This window comes from Besnoitia besnoiti (genome assembly GCF_002563875.1).
Source record: "Besnoitia besnoiti strain Bb-Ger1 chromosome Unknown contig00007, whole genome shotgun sequence".
In the NCBI taxonomy this organism is placed as follows: domain Eukaryota; phylum Apicomplexa; class Conoidasida; order Eucoccidiorida; family Sarcocystidae; genus Besnoitia; species Besnoitia besnoiti.
Window position 1 is genome coordinate 1,384,349 of NW_021703915.1, and position 20,038 is coordinate 1,404,386.

General features: G+C 57.0%; 3 protein-coding genes across 3 annotated transcripts; all 3 read left to right on the forward strand.

The window, feature by feature from the left end:
- Nucleotides 1-750: 750 nt before the first annotated feature.
- On the forward strand, nt 751-3,481 carry BESB_072250 (uncharacterized protein; the record flags this gene model as incomplete). Its single annotated transcript, XM_029365598.1, has 2 exons — nt 751-2,734; nt 3,105-3,481. The coding sequence occupies 2 exons, from the start codon at nt 751-753 to the stop codon at nt 3,479-3,481; spliced, it is 2,361 nt and encodes a 786-aa protein (XP_029218082.1).
- A 3,801-nt stretch (nt 3,482-7,282) lies between these two features.
- BESB_072260 (emp24/gp25L/p24 family protein) lies at nt 7,283-11,114 on the forward strand (the record flags this gene model as incomplete). The annotated part of the gene is made up of 7 exons (XM_029365599.1): nt 7,283-7,343; nt 7,475-8,697; nt 9,112-9,201; nt 9,694-9,841; nt 10,023-10,116; nt 10,290-10,416; nt 10,944-11,114. 7 exons carry the CDS (start codon nt 7,283-7,285, stop codon nt 11,112-11,114), a joined length of 1,914 nt encoding a protein of 637 aa, XP_029218083.1.
- Nucleotides 11,115-13,730: 2,616 nt separating this feature from the next.
- BESB_072270 (protein phosphatase 2C domain-containing protein) lies at nt 13,731-19,616 on the forward strand (the record flags this gene model as incomplete). The annotated part of the gene is made up of 10 exons (XM_029365600.1): nt 13,731-13,836; nt 14,312-14,438; nt 14,943-15,159; nt 15,877-15,940; nt 16,521-16,628; nt 17,025-17,157; nt 17,864-18,017; nt 18,450-18,512; nt 18,804-18,836; nt 19,575-19,616. The coding sequence occupies 10 exons, from the start codon at nt 13,731-13,733 to the stop codon at nt 19,614-19,616; spliced, it is 1,047 nt and encodes a 348-aa protein (XP_029218084.1).
- Nucleotides 19,617-20,038: the final 422 nt, after the last annotated feature.

Genomic DNA, 20,038 nt, shown 5'->3' on the forward strand with positions numbered 1-20,038 from the left:
CTGCCTCTATTTTTTTGTGGTTGTAAAGAATGGTTCTTATTTGGAAAACGTTGTCTCTTTTTTCCCTTCCAATTTCCTTCGACCGGTGTATATTGCGGGGGGCGGGTCATGTTGCTCCCATCAAGACATCCCATGACTCTCGCGCTAGGCATAGACTGGAGGTCACGGCCGCGTCCGCTGCAGCATGCCCACACGTCATGATCTGATTCAGCGTGCACAACGGAAACACAGTTCATCTACTCGCAGGTGGCCTCTAACCATTGTTCTGCCCTTTCGCTGTCTTTCTTCTCTATTAACCTGCTCCGGCGATCTAACTCGAGTTGCGCAGTCGTGTCTTGTCCGCACCGTACATCTGTACAGCGGTGTTGGAGTGACAGAATGGGGCATGTGTATCACGCGGCCACAGGTGAACTGGCAACGCGCGCCTGCCCACCATGACCCGGCTTCTCTTTCATGTAATCTCTTCGTCAGGCAGACTGTTGTATCGCGTGGCTGCCAGGCTGTACGCGAACACAGGTGCACAACGGTGCCCTAACGACTTGTGAACTGGGGGTGGCAAGAGGCCAATAAAGGCCTGATAATGCGACAGCCAAGCCCCTGATTTCTCGAAAACAGTGCATGCCGCACTTGGGGAGCTCAAGCGCATGAATAGGACTGTTCCTCCAGATATGCCTTCCATCATCTTTCTCGGCGTTGCGGGGCTCGCGCACTTCTCCAGGCACCGCCCAGCCATCCTGGCACTTGGGCGCCATGGCGCCTCCCCGCAGCGGGAGCGCGACTGCGGGGGAAGGGCCTGCTGCCGCAGACCGGCTTCGAGGCGTGGCATCTGCCGCAGACTCTCCTGCTGAGGAGGAGCGCGGCGCTCTTTTGAGGGAATCAAAGCGATCCGGAGGCAGGCACGGTGATGAACGCGGACAAGGGCGTGAAGGGCAACGTGCGATGCGTTGCGACCGAATGCCTGAGATGCACCAGGAGCATAAACAGTACGTGAAAAGGCTACGTCGCCTGGAGAAATTGTATGTGAGACTGCAGACGCCTCGACGCCTCGTGGCGGCTCTCGGGGCTCTTTTTCTCTCATCGCTCCTCCTCTCGGCGGTCATCCTCTTCCTCTTTGTCCTCTGGGACCCCTCCGGCAACCGTCGCCTTCTCTGGCCGGCTGCTGTGCTTGTAAAGGCTTTCGGCGTGGCCTTCTTGGCCACCACCGTTCTGGGCACTATCGCGAGCGTCATAATTTTCTGCATTTTCAAAGTCGGGACCCTCCTGTTTTTCGCCTCTCTGTATATACACTCAATTCTACTGTCTGTCTTCGTCTCTGCCATCTGTACACAACAACTGAAACTAATGGAGGCTCTTCTCGCTTCCCCAGTTTCTGCGAGTTCCCCTGTCTTCAATGCAGCCCCTTACCTCCTCTTTGCCTTTGCTCTGCTGCTTTATGGTGTCTGTACGGACACACCGCATCTCTGGGCCTGGATTACATTGCCTTCGCTCCTGATCACTCAAGTTCTTATCGTCGAGTTCCACTCTTTCCAAGCAGCGCAACCTTGCGTGTCTTTTCTCTCTGTTCTACGGACCGCACCATCCTGGATTGCTTTCATGTTACTCCTCGTCTTACACGCGGGCTACGCCGCCGTCTACTCCAAGGCGTTGAGTCCCAAGGGTGCAGTCTCATTCTTCTGGCCTCCTAATCCATGCGTCATCCGGTATCCATCATTTGAAGACCACACATGCCTTGGCACAGAACCACGGTATAGCAGGTGCACACTGAGTCAGTCATTCGTCAACTCGGAGGGAGCCCCTTGGAGGGGGGCAACAACCTACTTCCGCACGCCAGGTGATATCACGGGAAGTGAAGAGCAGCAGCGGAAACGAATTATCGCAAAGTACAAGGTGTCTGTGCAGCGGAGCTTATGGCGGCACGCAGTGACTGCGGCAGGCTGCGGGCTCATCGTCGTGGGCATCATTTTACTTTCCATCCACTGTAGCACCTCGGCCCCTGATCAGCCTCTAGCCTCCGCACCTGCAGCTACAAGCTTTCTTCGCTTTCTCCTGCTCCAGGCCAGCGGGGGGAAGTCGGAGTCGTTATCGGGGCAAGGGGCGTATTGGAGGGGGTCGCGGCTCTCAGACGATGGAGAGACGAGTCGCGTGGCAGCACTGAAGCACTTTCTCTCTACTTCCCGGGCCCCCGCCGACGAGCAATTCTTCTCCAGGGAGCGGAACCTACATCCCTTTGTTACGGACTTTCCTTCTTCAGTTCGCGCTTCTCTTGGGGGCAACGTGCTGACGGTCCGCAGTGCGCCGTGGGAAGCATCCTATGCAAAACATCACGAACGGTACTTGGCACGAACCTCGCGCGCACTGAGGCATAAGCAGTCGCCGCGTCGTGCCGCACTGCGAAGCCGCGCGACTCAAGACCAGAGTCTCGATCTAACTGCCTCGTCGTTCGCCTTTGCGGCTCTTTCTGCGGTTCCAGACGCAGAAAGGCGGCCTCAGCTTCATCCAGGAGAAGCTCTCGGCGAAGCGACAGTGGCTAGTACGCTGCCAGAAGAGGGGGCAGAGGACGGGGCTGCTGACGCCGCTCCCGGCGGACTTGATTTCGTGTCCTCAGATAGTGGCGCAGGCCGAGAATCGACCGGAAGTGGTACCACGCTGCTGCTCTACGGCATTCTCTCTTTTGGATGCGGTGTCGCACTTGCTAGTGCACAGCTCGTCTGGCTTTTGGCGTGCTGGATCGACAGTACGTCTGTCAGAGAGACGGAGAGCCTTTACGATAACGAGGGAGCAACAGGCATCGGTGACTGCATCGATAATGCAGCAGTTTTTGCTTCTACTTTCGCAGTTGACGGCTGTCGACGTCAATGCTCGGCCGCAGGGATGGAGAGTCGCGCATCGTTTATAGTGAGTATCGAGTGCGCCTTCCTTGAGATCCCTGTCTCCCGCACAGCTTACACGAAGCGAAGGCGGTTTTAGGCAAATGAACAAACGCCTGACCGAAACATGCATAAAACTCGGGGATCTAAACCTGTTCCTCGACGGTTTGGCGAAACGTTTGAAAGAAGAAAAAGGCATATAACTTGCAGATTACGTGTGTTGTGCTATGTTTGCAGGCCTTGTCTTCTCAGCGATGGCGCTCATCAATCGGAATCCGCCTTGCGTGCTCAAAGCTCCTGACATGTTTTTGCCTCCTGAGACTCCCGAGCTTGGCGAAGCCGGTCCTCTCCTTTCGAAGCTTTTCCAATCGAGACCCGCCTCCAAGAGTCTCAAGGGGGTCCACGGCGCCCAGCAGGCGGCCTCTGGTGCGTCGGCAACGGACTCGTCTGCGCATTCAGACTCCACCGACGAGGAGGACCTCGACAGCGAGAGCGTAGCGTCTGTTGAGGCGGCAGAATTTCCCACGGACTCCGAAGACGACTGGACAGAGAAGCAGGCTGAGCAAGTCGCCGTCCACGGAGGCGACAGGGGCACTGGTTTGGAAGGGCAATAATGTGCGCAGGATGGGCTCCTGTGCGAGCAGTCCCCAGGCGGGGGGCCAGCGAGAGGCCACTCGATCGTGGCCGTTTCCCCTGTGCGGCTGTGTCAGGTGCATCAAGACGACAACACCAAACCGGGCTTTCGAGCTCGGCTCGAAATAAAATTTGTTCGTCTCTTGCGGGAGACGGGGATATGTGGTGTGAATATACCTCCTTGTGTCGACTAACGGGGAACGTTGTCCGATGTAGACTGTTAGAGACACCTCTCAGCACCTCTCAGTCCGCGTTCGTCTCGTTCGGGAGTCGCTCACAACCATGAAGGTCGGATTACGAGGCACGGCCGCCCACATATACACCTGATTTATACAGAGGTCAAATTCCTGGTTTCACCTTCGCAAATGTATCCGAAATGCTGCAGATTAGGAGTTATCGAGCAACTGTTGTGGGCTAAGACATGCGGGCACCTGCAAAAGTGAAAAATGCCGACCCCGCAGCTGGGCGTCTCCAGTGAGCAGCCCGTCTGCAGTGAGATACATTTTTGAGAAGGGGTTCTCAGTTGTGTTCGAGGTGAGTACTCCTTCTTCCAGACGCTTTGCATGCGATATGGACCTAGAGGTGCGACGACAACTGGTGTGCATCCATTCTCTGGGATGTAAATATTTCCCTGTCGGTGGCAGGTGGATGTGTCATCCGATGATTCCAAATACAAGGCAATCAAACGCCGCTCACAGCTTTCTCCTCCGTTCGTCTCTCCAGCACTGCTCTGAGGCAACACGGAGCTCTGTTTTAACCAAACTGGACCCTTGTGTGTCAGCGCACGCAGAGACGAAGACGGTGGCTAGCCCTCTCAGCGCATCATGCAGGCTGACGCGTTGCGGCCCATGGGCGCCGGAGTGTGTGTTCGTGGTTTCGTGAAGCCGGGCCGATCTTTCCCTTGGCGCGAGTTTAATTCAGAGGGTTGGATCAGTCTTTCAGGTTTCGCGCGACCTCTCATGCTGGTGGTGACACTTGTGAGCACGTGGCTAGAGCCTGTCGCGGCAAACGTCGCCGGACGACGACTACGACCAAGTTCAGCCTCCTGAATAAAACTTTTACCACGTTCCTCCGGAGAGCCATGCAGATGATATCTGTTGCAATCCTCGTTTCACGTAGCACGAGACACTCACAGGATTTTGACGTCCTGCACCCCAATCTGGTTACGGCAAGTCTGATCGTGAGAATATCGGAACCAATATATAGACCGCAGGTCGCCTGTACTACTCAGGTCGAAGGAGAGCGATATGTTCTAACCTCCGACTGCTGCGGTATAGCCACACACGACTCGATTCTCTGCGCAACCAGACACACGAAATTGTTCTTCACACCCGGCAGCTCAGTAAAAAAGAATGGCACGCCATGATCTGGGTTGCTCCTGACCCGTGTCCTGGGACAATACAAGCACATCGGTCGTTCGACTCTTTCGAAGCATACACTGGAAACGTGTGAACACTTACCTCCCAGTTGCTCGATGCGGCACTGAGGCTCACGTAGCGTCATCGTCGTTCGGCGTGCCCGCACCCCTTCGTCCCCGAGTCTGGTGTGTTCCCGTGTGTATCGCAAGATGCTTAAGAGGGCTGGGTTTGAACGTTGAATTATCCGCGATCAGCGTTGTTGCAGAGCAATTCAAAACGGGCAGGAGCCGGACCGTGTCCCCCCTCTCGTGGTCTCGACAAACCTGTTACGCTCAGATCTTAATCTGACATAGCTATCAAAAATCGGTGCCGCTTTCTGTACCGACGTTCCGTCGTGAATCATCTCGCGTTATGGGCATGCAGAAAGGCTTTTTGACCTGGAAGTGATCACGTCTGAGTATCTGTCATTAAAAGAAAGATCAGCTGCACTGAGACCTTGCTTCGCCGTCGCAGGACCCAATATCGAGTGTGTAGACCGTTGTGTTTCTGGCTGCCGGCTTATATTCGACCGCCCTGTGCTCCGTAGAATCTCAGAGTCGGCGCACCATAACTTCTTTGCTTTCTTCTGTCATGCAAGGTAACCCCTCAAAAAGGGAGACTTGCAGTCGCACACAGGTCTTTTTCTTTGTTGGTGTCCACTCTGGGACGTTTTCATTTCCTTTCTGGGGACTCGGTCGCATTTTCCTCTCTTGCGATTCGAGTTTCGCAGTGTCTTTGCGTCCCTCTGCCCCTACAGTACCCGCCTGCCTCACGCTTGTACACAGCCTTTTCCTCGTTTTTCTGACGGACCAGGCGGCTGCGAAAAGACAGCTGACACGCTTGCTTTCGCAGTTCTGCTGTCTCCGTGTGTATCTGTCGGTTGGGACGCCGTTTCTCCCCGAATCAGTTTTTCCTCAGCCTCGTGTCTCTGTATCCCGAACCCAAGACACCCTGCCACGTTTTCCTCAAACTCTCGACAGCTTTGTGCCTGCTTCCTGGCCTTCTTCGCTCTGGATTTTCTGTTTCGATTATTCTGTGTTTCTGCGCTATCCGAGCGACCGAAGGAAACGCGGATCGGGTCGTTTCCACCGCCGTCTCGTCCTCCTCCACTTCGTCATTGCATTGCACGTTGAAAATTCGCTCCCTGCAGCTTCCGCTTGTTAGTGTCACACTCCTGCACGCCCGTTGTTCTTCTATGTAGCTTTATCCTCGCATGTCTTCTTCTTTGTTTGAGTTGTTCGCGACTGCTTTGTTCGCCGTCAACGAAGGCAGGCCCTGAGTCAAACAGACTGGGGCCTCACCAAGAGCCGCCACACACTCCGGCCGTCGCCTCCCTCGTCGTTCAGCAGCTTTGAACACTGCAAGCAGTTGTTGATGGGAAGCGCATGCGCAGCACCAGCCGCATTTTTTCAACTGTACGTCTGTCTGAAAGACAAAAGCTTCGTCAGCCTCCGGCAGGCAAGGCACACTCAGCCACATCGCGCTCTTGGCTGGCGCTCTGTGTGAGCCGCGCGTGCCAGGCGGTGCGCAGATCCAGATGCACGAAAGCGCGCGCGTACTCGTTTTTGGAGCCGTCTCTGCGTTTCAGTCCTTGCTTCTCGGTCGCTTCCGTGGGCAGTTTCGTCCTTCCGGCTTCGGTTCGACTTGGGAAACGGGTTCCCCTCTCTCTCCGTTCTCCTCGAGTGCTGCCAATTTGTGGTGTCCGCTGATTCATGGTTACGCGCTGCTCTGCGGACTCGTGGCAGTCGGCTCCAAGAGCTTGCTCCGCGCTCTTTCTATCGGTTGGCGGCTGCAACCCGAAAAGCGTGCACTTCCTTCTTGTCGTTTCGCGAGGGGCGCGGCGGGCCAGGTCCGAGGGCAGCTCTCACACACTCTGTCGAGTTCGACTTCCATCCCTGGGCGTGGCAAAAGAGCGGTCTGCGCTGAGGCGGCTGCAGCGAGCACTGCGAGAGAGTCTGCAGAGAGCTGCAAGCCTGAGGAGCGAGCGCGTGCAGCAACGCTACGGCCAGACATCGCTGCTCGGCGCCTGTCTGGTGTGCGTCTCAGGTTGATCGTCGAGTGAGCCGCCACACAATGAAGGCTCCTGGGTTTGCCGCGGGCGCTCTGCTCGCTCTCATCTTACTGCATGCGGCGACTCTCGTGGACGCGGCTGAGGAAGGAGGAGAGGCAAGTCGCGCGAGACAGCCGCGCAGGACCCGCACTCGCTTTTGCTTGTTGGATTCTTTTTACGTCGTGGTTCCTCGTCTCTTTCGCGTGATCTTGGCAGGATGCGTTATATATATCTATAGTCTCCAGACGCGTACTTGAGGAGGTTGCGTTCCTTGCGTAGTCGGCGTGCCAGCTAAGCAAGTACTCCTGCGCGTCCTCTTGTCCGCGCGTCAACCGATGCCGTCGCCAGGTACCGGTGAAGGCATGCACGCGCGACAGCTGCGAATCGCTCGCGTATGTATGCACGTATCTATCTGTATATCTGTATATCTCTATCTACATCTATATCGCTCTGTCTCTCTCTACGCATATATATATGTATATTCGTAGCAGTCTGCGCGAGCGTTGTCTTGGGTGCGTAGGTGCCAGGCACCCAGTACTACGAGGACTACCAGCAGGGAGGGGACTACTTTGCGCCGGAAGGAGAGGACGCGGGCGAGCCGGTCGTTGGCGGCACTGTGAACACATACGGCTCTGCGGACGTCGCGGGGGCGACTGGGGACGAGATCCCGCCCGCGAACACGCAAGAGTACTACCCTCCGCAGCAGCAGCAAGGCTACGTGCCACCGCAGCGGACGCAGCAATACAACCCGCCTCCGCCTCGTCAGGCGCCGCCGCCTCCCCCTCCTCAGCCGCGCTACCAGCAGGAACAGCAGTACGTGCCTCAGTACCAACGGAACCAAGGCTATGTGCCACAGTATGGCGGCGCGCCACCGCCGCCTCCGCCTCCGCAGCAGGCGCAAGGAGGCGGATATCGACAGACTCCGCCTCCTCAGCAGAGAGCGCCGCCTCCTCAGGCTGCGCAGGGCTACGCGCAGCCGCCGCCCCAGGCCGTGCCCCCCCAGGGGGGGTACCAGCAGCCCGGCGCCGCGCGGGCCCCCCCGCCTGCTGCAGCCCCCGCTGCGGGGCGCGCCCCGCAGCAGCCCCCCTCGCCGCCGACTGCTGGGTACCAGCCACCGCGCACTGCCGGTCAGCAGAAACCCGCGCCTGGAGCCCCGGGCACCCGACAACAGCAACAGGCGCCGCCCCGCACCGTCCCGCAGCAACAGCAGCAGCAGCAACAGAGGGCGGGTCAAGTGCCCCAACAGCAGGCCCGCGCGGTCCCGCAGCAACAGCAGCAGCAACAGAGGGCGGGCCAAGTGCCCCAACAGCAGGCCCGCGCGGTCCCGCAGCAACAGCAGCAGCAACAGAGGGCGGGCCAAGTGCCCCAACAGCAGGCCCGCGCGGTCCCGCAGCAACAGCAGCAGCAACAGAGGGCGGGCCAAGTGCCCCAACAGCAGGCCCGCGCGGTCCCTCAGCAACAGCAGCAGACCCGCGCAGTCCCTCAGGGCGGCGCGAACGGCAGAGCCGCGGCGGTGCCCCAGGGTCAACAGCAGACCCAGCAGCAGCAGGGAAGAGCCCAGCAGCAACAGGGACAGCCGCAGCAACAGGGACAGCCCCAGCAACAAGGAAGAGCACCGCAGCAGCAGCAGGCGCGAGCGTCGACGCCCACGGCGCCGAGGGCGCAGTTGGGACCCGTTGGTCCGGAAGACGATAGCGAAGATGACGAGCTCGTGTTGGAGGAGAAGATTCGCCGCGACGATGAGGGCCAGGTGGGGAGACTGGATGGATGCGCATCGTGGATCTCGATGCGAAGGGACTCCTTTCCACCAGATTGCGCCTCTCTGCTTCGCGTGTGCATTCGAGGGGCGGGGGGAAGGGGGGATGGGTTGGGGGGCCTGCCCGGCAGGGTATCTGCGGGCGCGCTGGGGGGGCAGCAGAGTCAGGAGAGCGCGACCGTTCAGAGTGTGCAAGAGATGCGTGGTGTGTTCGGAGGTTTAGAAAAAAAAGACATGAACGCGAGGAGGGGGAGCGGGCGGCACCGCGTCAAGGAGGCGTCCAGGCGGTGTACTAGTGGAGAAAAAAAGTGTGCTGGAAACAGCTGCGGAGGAGAGGAAGGTGGTTTGGAGGTGTGCCGGCGGGTGAATTTTGTGGCGATTTTTCTCCTTTGTTCCTCGTCAATGCAGCTCTTCGATGATGAGGACGAGAGCGAAGGGCATGCCTCGCTCATGGAGGAGTGGGAGAAGCACATGCAGAATTTCATCCCTGATATGTTGGTGAGCGAGGCTGGCATGCGTCTCGGCGAACTGCAGTTCACAAACTGGGTCGGTGCCTCTCTTCCCAGCCTCGCGCTCTTTTCTTACCGTCTTATTCACCGCAGAAGTGCGAAGATTACAGACGCCAAGAGATCTTGTCTGGCGTGCCCCATGCTCTCCTTTCATCGCGTCCTCTCTTCTTCTCTCCCCCCCTACATTTGTGGAGGGGGCTCCTCCGGTCTGCAGTTTCCCCCTCTTCTCAATCAAAGATCTCTCGTTGCATCGGAGAGACGAGGTTAAGAGAAGAAAAGGTTCAGGAACTTCGTCTGATCCCGCGCCGATTGCGACATGTCCCCTCTCTCCGCAAGAGAGTTCGCAGGGGAACGCGTTTTTATCTTCCATGCGTGTTGTCGGAGCGCCACACGTCTGCGGCCTTCTCTCTAGTCGAGGTGGCCGTTACTATTTGACATGAAGCCCCCGCCGCGTTGAAAAACTTTTTGCTTTTTTTCTCAGGTGACGTTTCCTCTGGCTGCGCGGAGTGACGAGTACTTTTACGAGAACATAGAGGAGAGCGACGGCGTCGTGCACATCCGCGGAGGGTTCTTTGTTGGTGGCGAAGAAGGTTCCTCCTCTGTGGACTTCTCCGTCACCGATCCAGACGGTGAGAAGAACGCAAACTCGATACACGCGGGTTGCGGAAAAGATTAGTCCAACACCGCATAATACGCTAGAGCGTACCTCTCAGAGGGCTGTATGGGCGAGGGAGGAGGGACCTGCAGGTCTCTTGAGTGCGGGTCGCGTGGCAGCTTGTTCACATCCGAGTCTGCGCGTGCGTGCTGCAGGCGACGTCATCTACAAGAAGAGCAAGAGTGAGGGCTTGTTTTACTTCAACGCGAAAAAGAAGGGCACGTACTCCTTCATCGTCTCGAATCACCAGTAAGGCGGCGAGGCGCGACGGGGGGAAGAAAGTCCGCGAGGCGTAGCAGGTCGTCGTCCTAGCACAGTCTGTCTACTTCCAGGCAGTCCGTGTGACTGGGGGCGCGTGTGTCTGCGTCTGGGAAATGGGAGTGCGTGATGCGGCGCGGCGTGGATGCCTGCGTTCCCCGTAGATGGCTTGAAACAAAAATGGTGACCTTCGCCATCGGGCGCGGCAACGAGACGGCCCTGATGCCGAAGCACGTGCAGACTGCCGGCGAGATGGTCGACACGCTGCAAAATCAACTTCGAGACATTCAGGTGAAAACGGAGTGCTCCAAAAAAGGCGCACGCGGGAATTCGTGCAAGGCAGAGACAGGGGATAGCGCAGTCGCGGTGAAGGGAGCGAGTGAGACGGCGAAAACAGGACGACGTGCAGACGTAACACGGAGCGAATGCGCATAGATGCTTGCAGATGTATACAAGTACATAGATCCGTAGCACGGGTGTATAAGGCAGCTTTTCGTGTATGCGGATATGTGCGGGCTTGTGAGGGGTTCAGACGATGGCTGTGTTGCTATCGTCTATCTATATCTGTCTATCTATACATATATACATATATATATATATTTATCTGTATTTACATATGTATGTCTGTGCGTCTGTACACAACATGAAGGCTTTCTTTTCTGTTTGTCTACATAGACATCAGTGCGTGCGCAGATTGGATGTCAGTTTTTACATCATTAATCTTCGTTGTGTACTTGAATGGAACTTTTTAGATTATTGTGCAGTGTTAAACGGGATCCCATCAAAACTTCCGTCCTATTGCGTGCGCGTCTTCTCAGGCGGAAACGACGTATCTGTGGATTCGCCAGCGCTCGCACGCGGAAGCTGCGGCAGCTCTGCACTCGAAGCTCTTCTGGCTGGCCGTCGTTGAGTTCGCATGCCTCATCACCACCTCCGCTTTCCACGTCTTTTACATTCAGTCTCTCGTCTCCGACAAGCGCATTCTGTAGAGTCGTCAGAGTCTCTGACGGTCTTTGTTCTCTGACGGCCTCTGTTCTGCCAGTCTCTGCTCTGTGGACGTCTGAGCCGCCCTAGCGATGCAACCGTGGAAGGAGTTTTTATTCTCTGCACACTTGCAAGCATCACAACTCTCGTTTCTGGCTCGGCGCGCGCCGAAGGGTCGCGAATCAGAGGAAAAATGAAGGCAGGACAGACCGCGAATGCCAGGGACCTGCAGGCGGGTAGCACTTGCCTCGCAGCAGGCTCGATTGCAGCATCATCGCAGAAACGTAGCCTCACGCCACTGTGCGTAGTGTGTATACGCCACGTAGTCAGAGGCGGCAGTGGCGTCTCGGGGTTCGGAGCAATTTCGAAGCTTTGCGCAGACCGAAGGCAGCCGCTGTCTCCGGTCTTCGCCGCGGGCAAGCGATATGTCTAGTATTCGAGCCTGGGAGCTACGGCCTCGCAGTCCGAGAGAAAATGAAGTCTCAGTTTCGCTTGTTTATTCGTTAATCAGGCAACTAGTTACTTCGTGTGGTGCTTCCGGGGGACTCGAAACGCTGCAGTACGCGCCTAGTCTACGACGCTCGCGACAAGATCCACTCGAGGAATAGCTCGGTAGTGACATGGGCTTCGAAAAAAGCGCGAGTGTTGTGTAGCGTGCTGACTCCTAAAAACACTCGAACGCCCGATAAGCGACTTTGCAAAGCGTCTCTATCCCCCTCGCAGCGACTAGCCGAATTCCGTTCGTTCGATTGCAGATCTGAGCTTTCAGGGAGAACATCGCAGGAGAAAAAGGATTCAGGGCCTGCGCACGTTCTAGCCTTCTTTCTCTGGTCTACAGATAGACACATGGGTCCTTGAAGAGCCGCCGGAAACGCTTTTGTAGACCCTCGCTGTCCAGCACTCAACTTAGAACTCAACGCCTATACATACATACACTGCATCACGGGCCGCTCGACGGGATATTTTTCGCCTATGGACTGCGTACAAACGGCACGGGGTCAGTGCGGTTCCACGTAGACCCGACCGGCCGAGGAGAAACCTGCAGACTGCTTCGGGGGCAAGGAACGGTTTGCCTGTGAAGGCATCTGCAGGGGGACAAAGGCGTATTCGCGCGCGGGCACGGAGGCAGGGCAGAACGCGCGTGGCGGCTGGAGGGAGAACTGCCGATATTGGGGTTCGACACAGAAACGAACGACAGGATGCGAGTCAGGCAGCAGACACACCGGGCGCCGAAGGATCTCGAGCCTGCCGGTAGGTGGCGTTGATGGCCGAGCTGCAGAGAGTAGCGAATGCGTCTGGAAGTTTGGTGCTGCCTGACCGCGAAAAGGGGAGCTTCACTGATGTGAGACGGCCGCGTCGGACTCAGATCTCAGTTTACGTGACACGCACAGCTCGCCTTGAGGCGCCTGCACTCAGCGGCCTTCTGCCCCGCCTCCCTCTGTCGGCCGATATGCGAATGCTTTATCCGCCGTCTCCGTTCCGAAGCTGCTGCGACAGTTGCATGCATCGTCCGCTTAGGAATCCAAGAGTGCAGCTGCGTCCGCCGTTGTCTCCAAGAGTTTTTGAGCAGGCTTCTGTCTCTGGCGGACTGGACCCCTTCTCTGTCTCCTGCGGAATGCATGCATGCATGTGTGTTTCACCGTTTTTGATAGCTGGGGCGCACCCGAGGAACTCGAGGAAACGCCAACCCGAGCGGAGACGAGGGGCGAGACCGGCCTGCTTTTTTGCCACGGCGACTGCAGAAAGTGCAGACGACTTGGAGAAGCAATCGACTTCGCTCTTGGACGGTCTTGCCTCGCGGCAAGCCTCTTGCGCCTTCCCTCGAGAAGAAAATCGCTTGACCCTCGAACTCGAAGCACGTTCTCGTTTTCCGAGCCGAGGCATAGTCAAGAACCTGCGAGAGACGTCTCTTCTGTCTGCAGAACGCCCGCGTGGAGACTCAAAGCCGATGTCTGCGTTGGACTGCTGCCGTCTCTGCATATGCATGCCTCTACACCTGCATGTTTCTGTGTACGCCAGATCCACGCCGACCGCCGACATTTCAACTTTGAATGCTTTCATTATCCTTCGTCAGTTGTCTGCTCTTTTCTCCTCCGAGTCTCTGTTCTTCTGCGTTCTTTCAAAGGTAGGCGCAGGAGTTGCCGACCCTTCTGCACTGTCCAGCTGCGAGAGAGTGTTTCTGTCTGCCTTCGCACGACACGAAAGACGGAAGCCTGTTTCGTTCTTCCATGTCAACTACATGTCCCTCCAGAGCCGTCTGCTTACGCTTCTTTGCCTGGTGAAGCCGTCCAATACGAAAACGCATCTGCCTACGTTGTGCGTGTCTTCGAAAAGCGTAGTTACGGCAAGGTTCCTTGTCGCAGTCTGCGTTGCGCTGGAGAAGCTCGACTTTCTCCTTTCGAAAAAACGCTCAGCGGTGCGCAGAGAAAGGAAGGAAAACCGCTTTCTTCCTCTCTTCGGATTCCAGCGACAGACGTTTACTGATTTGCTCGGTCTCGCCCCTCTCAGATCTCGCACTTCGGCCTCGCGTTCGCGCAGCAGTCTTCGCCTCTGCTTTCTTCGGCTGACGGGCGCTGTCCTCTTCTTTTTCCCACTTCTCTCCCTCTCAAACTTCTCTCACCATGCTCGTCGGCAAGAGGACGGCAGTCGGCAGTGCGCCGCTGGGAGCGCGCGAGCCGCAGCTGAAACGCAGACAAACAGAGGCAGGCAACTGCGTTGTGGACTACGGTGAGCAAAAAGATGTCTTCTCCGCTGACCTTCGATTGAAGCTTGTGTCGCCCTAATGCCTCTAAGCGCAATGTAGGATCTTGCAATGTGCAGGCATCCCCTGCTCCTTTTTGACTCTTTAGAACCCGGCCGTGGCTATGCGGCCCTGAAGGCGACGTGCTTGGCGCGCCCTAACCCTCTCGACTCTCCGCAGCGCTTCCGCAGTCTGAGATGAAGGACAACTGTTGAGAAGGCCGTCTGCGAGCTCGCGTGTGTCAGGGAAAAGCAGCAAGTCCCACTTTCTCCGGAGTCTGAGCTGACGCAACACCTGACGCATGTCTCTCCAGCGATCGAGTTTTTTCGCCTCAAAAACAGTCCGCTTCTGGCGATCGCAGCCCCCGTCCCTCCTGCTCCCTTCCCTTCATGGGAGCAAGTTTCCGTTTCTCTGCGCGCCTTGATGTGCGTCGATTTCGCTCGAGTGTCTCTTCTGTTTCAGGGGATTACCGCTTGTGGGCTTCCTGCTACGGCGACAAAGGGTTGCGCAAGCAGATGGAAGACGAGCACCTCCTCATACCGTCTCTCCTTCCTTACCAGCCTGCGCTCTCCCCGTCCAACGACTTCGCGTACGTGCATCTCTCACAGCGCACGCTGCGCGGCGCCGAAGGCACCCAGCCACCACGCCGCGTCTCTCTCTCACCCTCTCTGCGCCGGCGCGTCGCTCCGCGCGGGGAGGTCTCCGCGTGACGCAGAGGACGTTCGGTCAACCTGCTGAGCTCAGAGGAGCGACGAGGAGTTGGTTTTGTAAATCTTCGCGGAACTGACCTGCGAAAGCAGGACCAGAGAACTGCGTGCCTCGCGGTTGTTCGCGCATGCATCTTCTGCGCCTGCGAACCCGTTTGTTCCACTAGTCGTCGACCTCCTCGTTGATCTCTGTGCGCAAGGCCTCAGGCGACGGCGCTGTGACATTCACTGCAAAAGAGTCCGCGCGTGTCTCGGGCGTGACCCGGAGCGCTGCGCGGGACAGCACACGCGCGCGGCCTTCGCGCGGCTTCCGAGGCTTTCTGTCTTGCACTCCTTCGAATCGTTCTTCGCGTTTCCTCTGTTTCGGTCTCCTCGCTTCGCTGCAGACTCTTCGCGGTCTTCGACGGCCACGGCGGCAGACAGAGTGCAGCGTTCGTCAAGGAGGCGCTTCCTGCGGAGCTCGCGGCACAGCTTCTCATCTTGCAAGAGGAGAAGAAGGGAAAAACCGTGTCTGAAGGTGCCCACGACGTCGCCCTCGATGGCGACTACTCCGACGGCGAGGGGGCGGTGGAGGGAGAGCTCAGCGACAGAGACATGAAGCGAGTGAGGCAGACGCGCGGCTCGAGGGTTTCCAGCGGCTTCCGCTGCAGCCCTGAGACACTGCAGGGCTTGTTGGTTCGAGGACTCATGTGCGAGGGACGGGTTCCTTGCAGCAGCGCCTTATAGGTGGCGCTTGCCCCTGGCGAGAAGCGCTGCTCCCTCCCCCAAAAGACACATATACCAATCAGACGGAGTGCGCGGCGGAAGGAATTGTGCAGTCTCCGCGTCGCGCAAGACTCAGAGAGTATTTCCTGGGGTTCTCTCGCCCGTGTTAGCCACCTCTGAGCCGACAGAATTGTACAGGCACCAACGCACATGTGGATATTGCATATACGTCTCTGTATATAGGTGGACTTTGTTTGACGCATTAAGTTCGATCCACCCTGCGAGGCAGGGTGCCTGCGGTGCTGACTACGCATCCACCGAAGTGAAAGTAATTGTATTTCTCTCGGTGACACATGTCTGTACTCCTTCAGAACACATCCGGGAGACGAGGCCCGTGCGTCGTAGAGCACTAGCTATCGATATATCCGTATCTGTCTTTATCTATCGATCTATATGTATCTATCTGTATGTATATATGCCCGTGCGTCTGAGCCTCTTGCCCAGCAGATTGATTGAGAGGGAGTACTTTCCTTGCATGTATACGCAGGCATTTGTTTGTGTCTTTGCTTTGATTTCATGTTCAGTGTGACTGCGTCTTGCTTGGGTCTCTCGCAGATCATTTATGGAGCGTGCCGGAAAGTCGATGCGCGCATCGCGACAGAGATTCCTGCATGCAGAGGTAAGGCTGTCCTCTTGTTCGTTTTCTACGGTGTGCGGCCGTTGTCTCGGTTCCATGCGCATCGCCTTGCGCAACGCGCTGTGGTGGCGCGACAAACAGCCCGCAGTGCGGCTCTATTCAGGCTCTCTGCGTGTTCCTAACTGCCTGCGTGTCCGCGCCCTACCAGGCGTGCAGATCCCGCGATGCATCTGCCCAGCACTCGCATCAGAGGTGTCTCCCCAAACGTGTGTCAGCAGATTCAAAGTCCGGTGACGCACACGAGTGGGCGCCTCGCCCCTTCACCTTCGTGCGTACGCCGCGCCTCCCGTGGTGACGCGGCGTGGGTGTGTCTGGCGATCATCTACAGGCGTCAAAGCTGACTGGCTGTTTCCCCTTAGCTGCCTCTTTATTCGCGTGTGTATACACAAGTGTCTCCTCGCCGCAGCCGCAGCCGGGCCTTCCACCGACGCTTCCGTGCTCAGATACATGTTCACGTGCATTTTTCGTCAACTTCACCTGTACGCGTATACACATTTGTATGCACTTACGGCTGTGCGTGCGGCACGGCGGAGTTTTTGTTCGCATGCGCGTAACGGCTCAGATGGGTGCACCGCTGTCGTCGCCTTGTTCCACGGAAGGCATGTCTACATTGCCGGCCTCGGTGACAGCGTCGCTTATCTTGCGCGTCGAAGAGACCGAACTCTCCACAGTAAGTGAACGCGCTCGCTTTCCGCTCCCTACATTTGCGAAAGAGAGAGTTGGAGCGTCCTCACTTGCCGACTTTGCAGTCGTTTGTGTGTGTTTCTCCGCCTCAAAGTCGCATGTGCGAGCATGCGTGACTGCTGTCCATTGCGGCCAGGCTGTGCGTCGTGTCTTTGGTTTTCGCCTCGGACGTCTCTCTCGGCATATCTTTGCGTGCGTCGTGGTCTCTAGTAGAGCCCCTGCTCTACTGCATTGGGATTCGCCGTCTCCCGGTGTGTAAGGTGGATAGTCTGCGCTGCTTCACCTCGTTTCTCAGGTCTCTCCCGTCTGCCGCGGCGACTGCGGCCTACGTGTGAGTAGATGCATGCCAGTTTTGTGATTTTTCTCTTTTTCTGTGTGTCAGGCATTCCTTTGACGGAGGTGCATCGGCATTGGGTCATCGAGGAGAAGGAGCGCATCGCGCGCATGGGCGGCACGATCGAGAACGGCCGCGTGAACGGCTCTCTGGAAGTCACACGGTCCTTTGGAGACATCTCGTAAGCCTGCGGCATGCGCGGGCTCAAACTCGAACGCTTCTCAAAGCAACTGGGATTCTATCCTACCTGAAAACGCGCATCAAAGCTCGAAACCGCTCGCTGCAGATCTACGCGCTGTTAAGTCTCACGCGCACTCGGCGGTTGATACTTTTTAGGCAACGAAAGGCAGGGATTTGCGACTCGCCATATAATGCACATATACAGGAGCAGGTCCCTTACTCTATCCTCTCAAAAATTCAAGTTTGTTGTTCAATACTTGCCTATGTAGACGTCGCTCTTCTTCTCGAGTGCGTGCGTTTGTGCATGTGTGCCGCTTCCACTTTTTTTGGGCTTTTTGAAATTGGTATCCGATACCAATCAGATAAAAACTGAAGCTAGACTCCATGTTACACTTACTAAAATGGGATTCCTAAGTTTATATAGACTACCTTTTTCTGGGGAGTATATACTACGGGCTTCGAGGTGAATGTCGTGCGTGCGGCTTGCGAGGAGACTCACAGCTTCGCCACGTGAGAGCGGCAGCTGCAGTGCGTGTGTTTCTGGGCGCGGATGAGCGAGCAGACGGCCTTTCGGTCCAACCGTGAACGGATACTATCTTAGTCGGCACCAGGCTGAGAGACCTGTGCGCTTAGGCTCTCGTGAGTTTAGGGCTTGGGGGCGGCAGCGTGACGGCAGCGTGGGCGCGGTCGTGTGTTGCGTTTTGCAGGCTGAAACGTTACGGCGTTTCGTGCATTCCTACGGTCAAGAAGTTCACCTTGGAGCCTGCGCTGGACGAGTTCGTCTTGATGGGATGCGACGGTTTTTGGAACTGTTGGACCGCGAGCGAGGCGGTGGCGCTCGCTGCCGAGCTCTGGGAAAAGGTACGAAGAGCCTCTTCGACTCGCGGAGAGGTCTCCGCATCACTTGGCTTCGAGTCGAGAAGCACGCGTGTGACGTTAAAAGAAGCTACCCCTACGCGGATAAAAATTGTCTCCCGTTTTCTCTATTCTTGTATATTCCCGCTGTTGTGCACATGCCTGAAAAAATGCATATAAGCATCCATGTATTTGCATCGTGTGCACGCCGTGGCTGCGCATATGTGTGAGGGCGAGCGCGCTCTCGATTCACGCGGTGTTCCGTGGCGGCGAGCTCCGGTAGGAAATCGGCGGCGAACCTGATTGTTTGCGAGGCACACTAGGTCTGTGGCGCTTCGCATGAGCGCCCTACACCCGCGTTCGTTCCTGGCAGGACGCCTGAAAGGGGGCAGTTGTGTCCAGCGCGTTGCGAGCTGCATGCGCGCGGCTTTCGTTCAGGAAATCCGATCTAGCAAGGTCCACTCGCGCCCTGGCGAGCCGCAGAACGTCTGCAAGCAGCTCGTAAGTTTTCCCTTTCTCCATGTCTCTCTGCATGACTGGGCAGAGCCGCTGTGCGCAAGTGTCTGTATACAGCCAAAGTCTTTCAATCAGCCTGGTGCCTGGGCGTTCACACGCGCCCTGCATGCACACATACATACACTCACACATCTGTAGGCGTGCATGCTCTTGCGTGGATTTATGCGCGTCTGTGCATGCAAGCGAGTGCTTCTGGGTGCGGAAGGGCGTCCGTCCTCAGCCCCACCAGTCCGCTAAGGCTTTATTCGTGCTTTGGCGTGCGCACATTTCTTTCAGGTGGAGCATGTTCTTATTGACAAGAAATCTCAGGTGAGCCATCCGGGCGACGGACCTAAAGTTATTGTTTAACAAATAATTCGTGTATATCCAAACACTAGAAACATAGTTCACAGTAGGGTTTCGTTTCCCATGCGCTCTCGTGCTGCTGGCATCCCGCTCGCTCTTTGGTGTGTGCCCGTCTGGATGCGGTGACACCCTCGATATGCGGAGGCTGAAACGAGCGCAGCGGATGACTCCGAGAGCGGCTGTTTTGCTGCGCGGCGGTGTCTCGTCACCTGGGGTTTGCGGCTTTCTAGTTGCGTTTTGTTTCCGATCCGCCGAGGCTGCGCTCGCGAGCGGCGGAATTGTGCGTCAGCGCATGTGGCAGCCATTTGTTTGCGAAGGAGAAAACTAGTCGGGGGACGTCGGACCGGCGCCTCTGCACTCAAAGCTGTGTCGGCGAAGGCTTCGCTCTGCAGGATGTGCTGTAGACGTTATGTGGGCGGTGTCCCTCCGACGCGCTGTGCCGATAGAGAAAAAGCAGACACCCTAGAGGGGTCGCGTGCGTACGCGTCTATGCGTCTAAATAGAAACTGGTGACAGTCAACTGCAAGACGAAGTCTCGGGGGATAGGTGTCTGACGGAGCTTGATGTGTTTTTGAATCCGCTTTCTTCAACGCATACGAACACACGTGTGCAGCAGCACACGGCATGTGTGCGGAGAAACCGACGCGTGGGGGGTTGCTAGGAGTGGACTGATTTGTCGTGTTCGAGTGTGCGCGGATGCAGGATAACATCACAGTCTTGCTGATCAGAGTGGCGCGTGACTAGGCCGTGCGGCGCCCCATGTAGCTACCCCTTCGGTCAGAACAACAAAACTGACGCGGGCGAGAACTGAGAAGCCTGGAGCAAAGGCTGTGTTTGGCGCACGGAGGGAGCCTCGGTTGAGTTCTGCTGTACGGCGACATTTGGAGTGCTGCGGTCGAGCCCCGAGCTTTCTGGAAGCCGGGGAATTTCGTTTCTCACCGCTCTCGAGCTTGTGGGTGGCGCGCCGCCTGCGGAGGGGACGGAAAAATGTGAGAAGCGTATAACTCAACACCGGTGATGGGGGAGCGAGTTCACTCAAACTTCGTCTTCAAAGGAAGACGAGCGTCGCAGGGTCGGCTCTGAAAAGCCACTATTTGCAGTATGCGCTTGCTATGTTTTTGGCAGCGGGTGCCTCGCTCGGTTGTGGCGTCACCGCGAGAAACAAT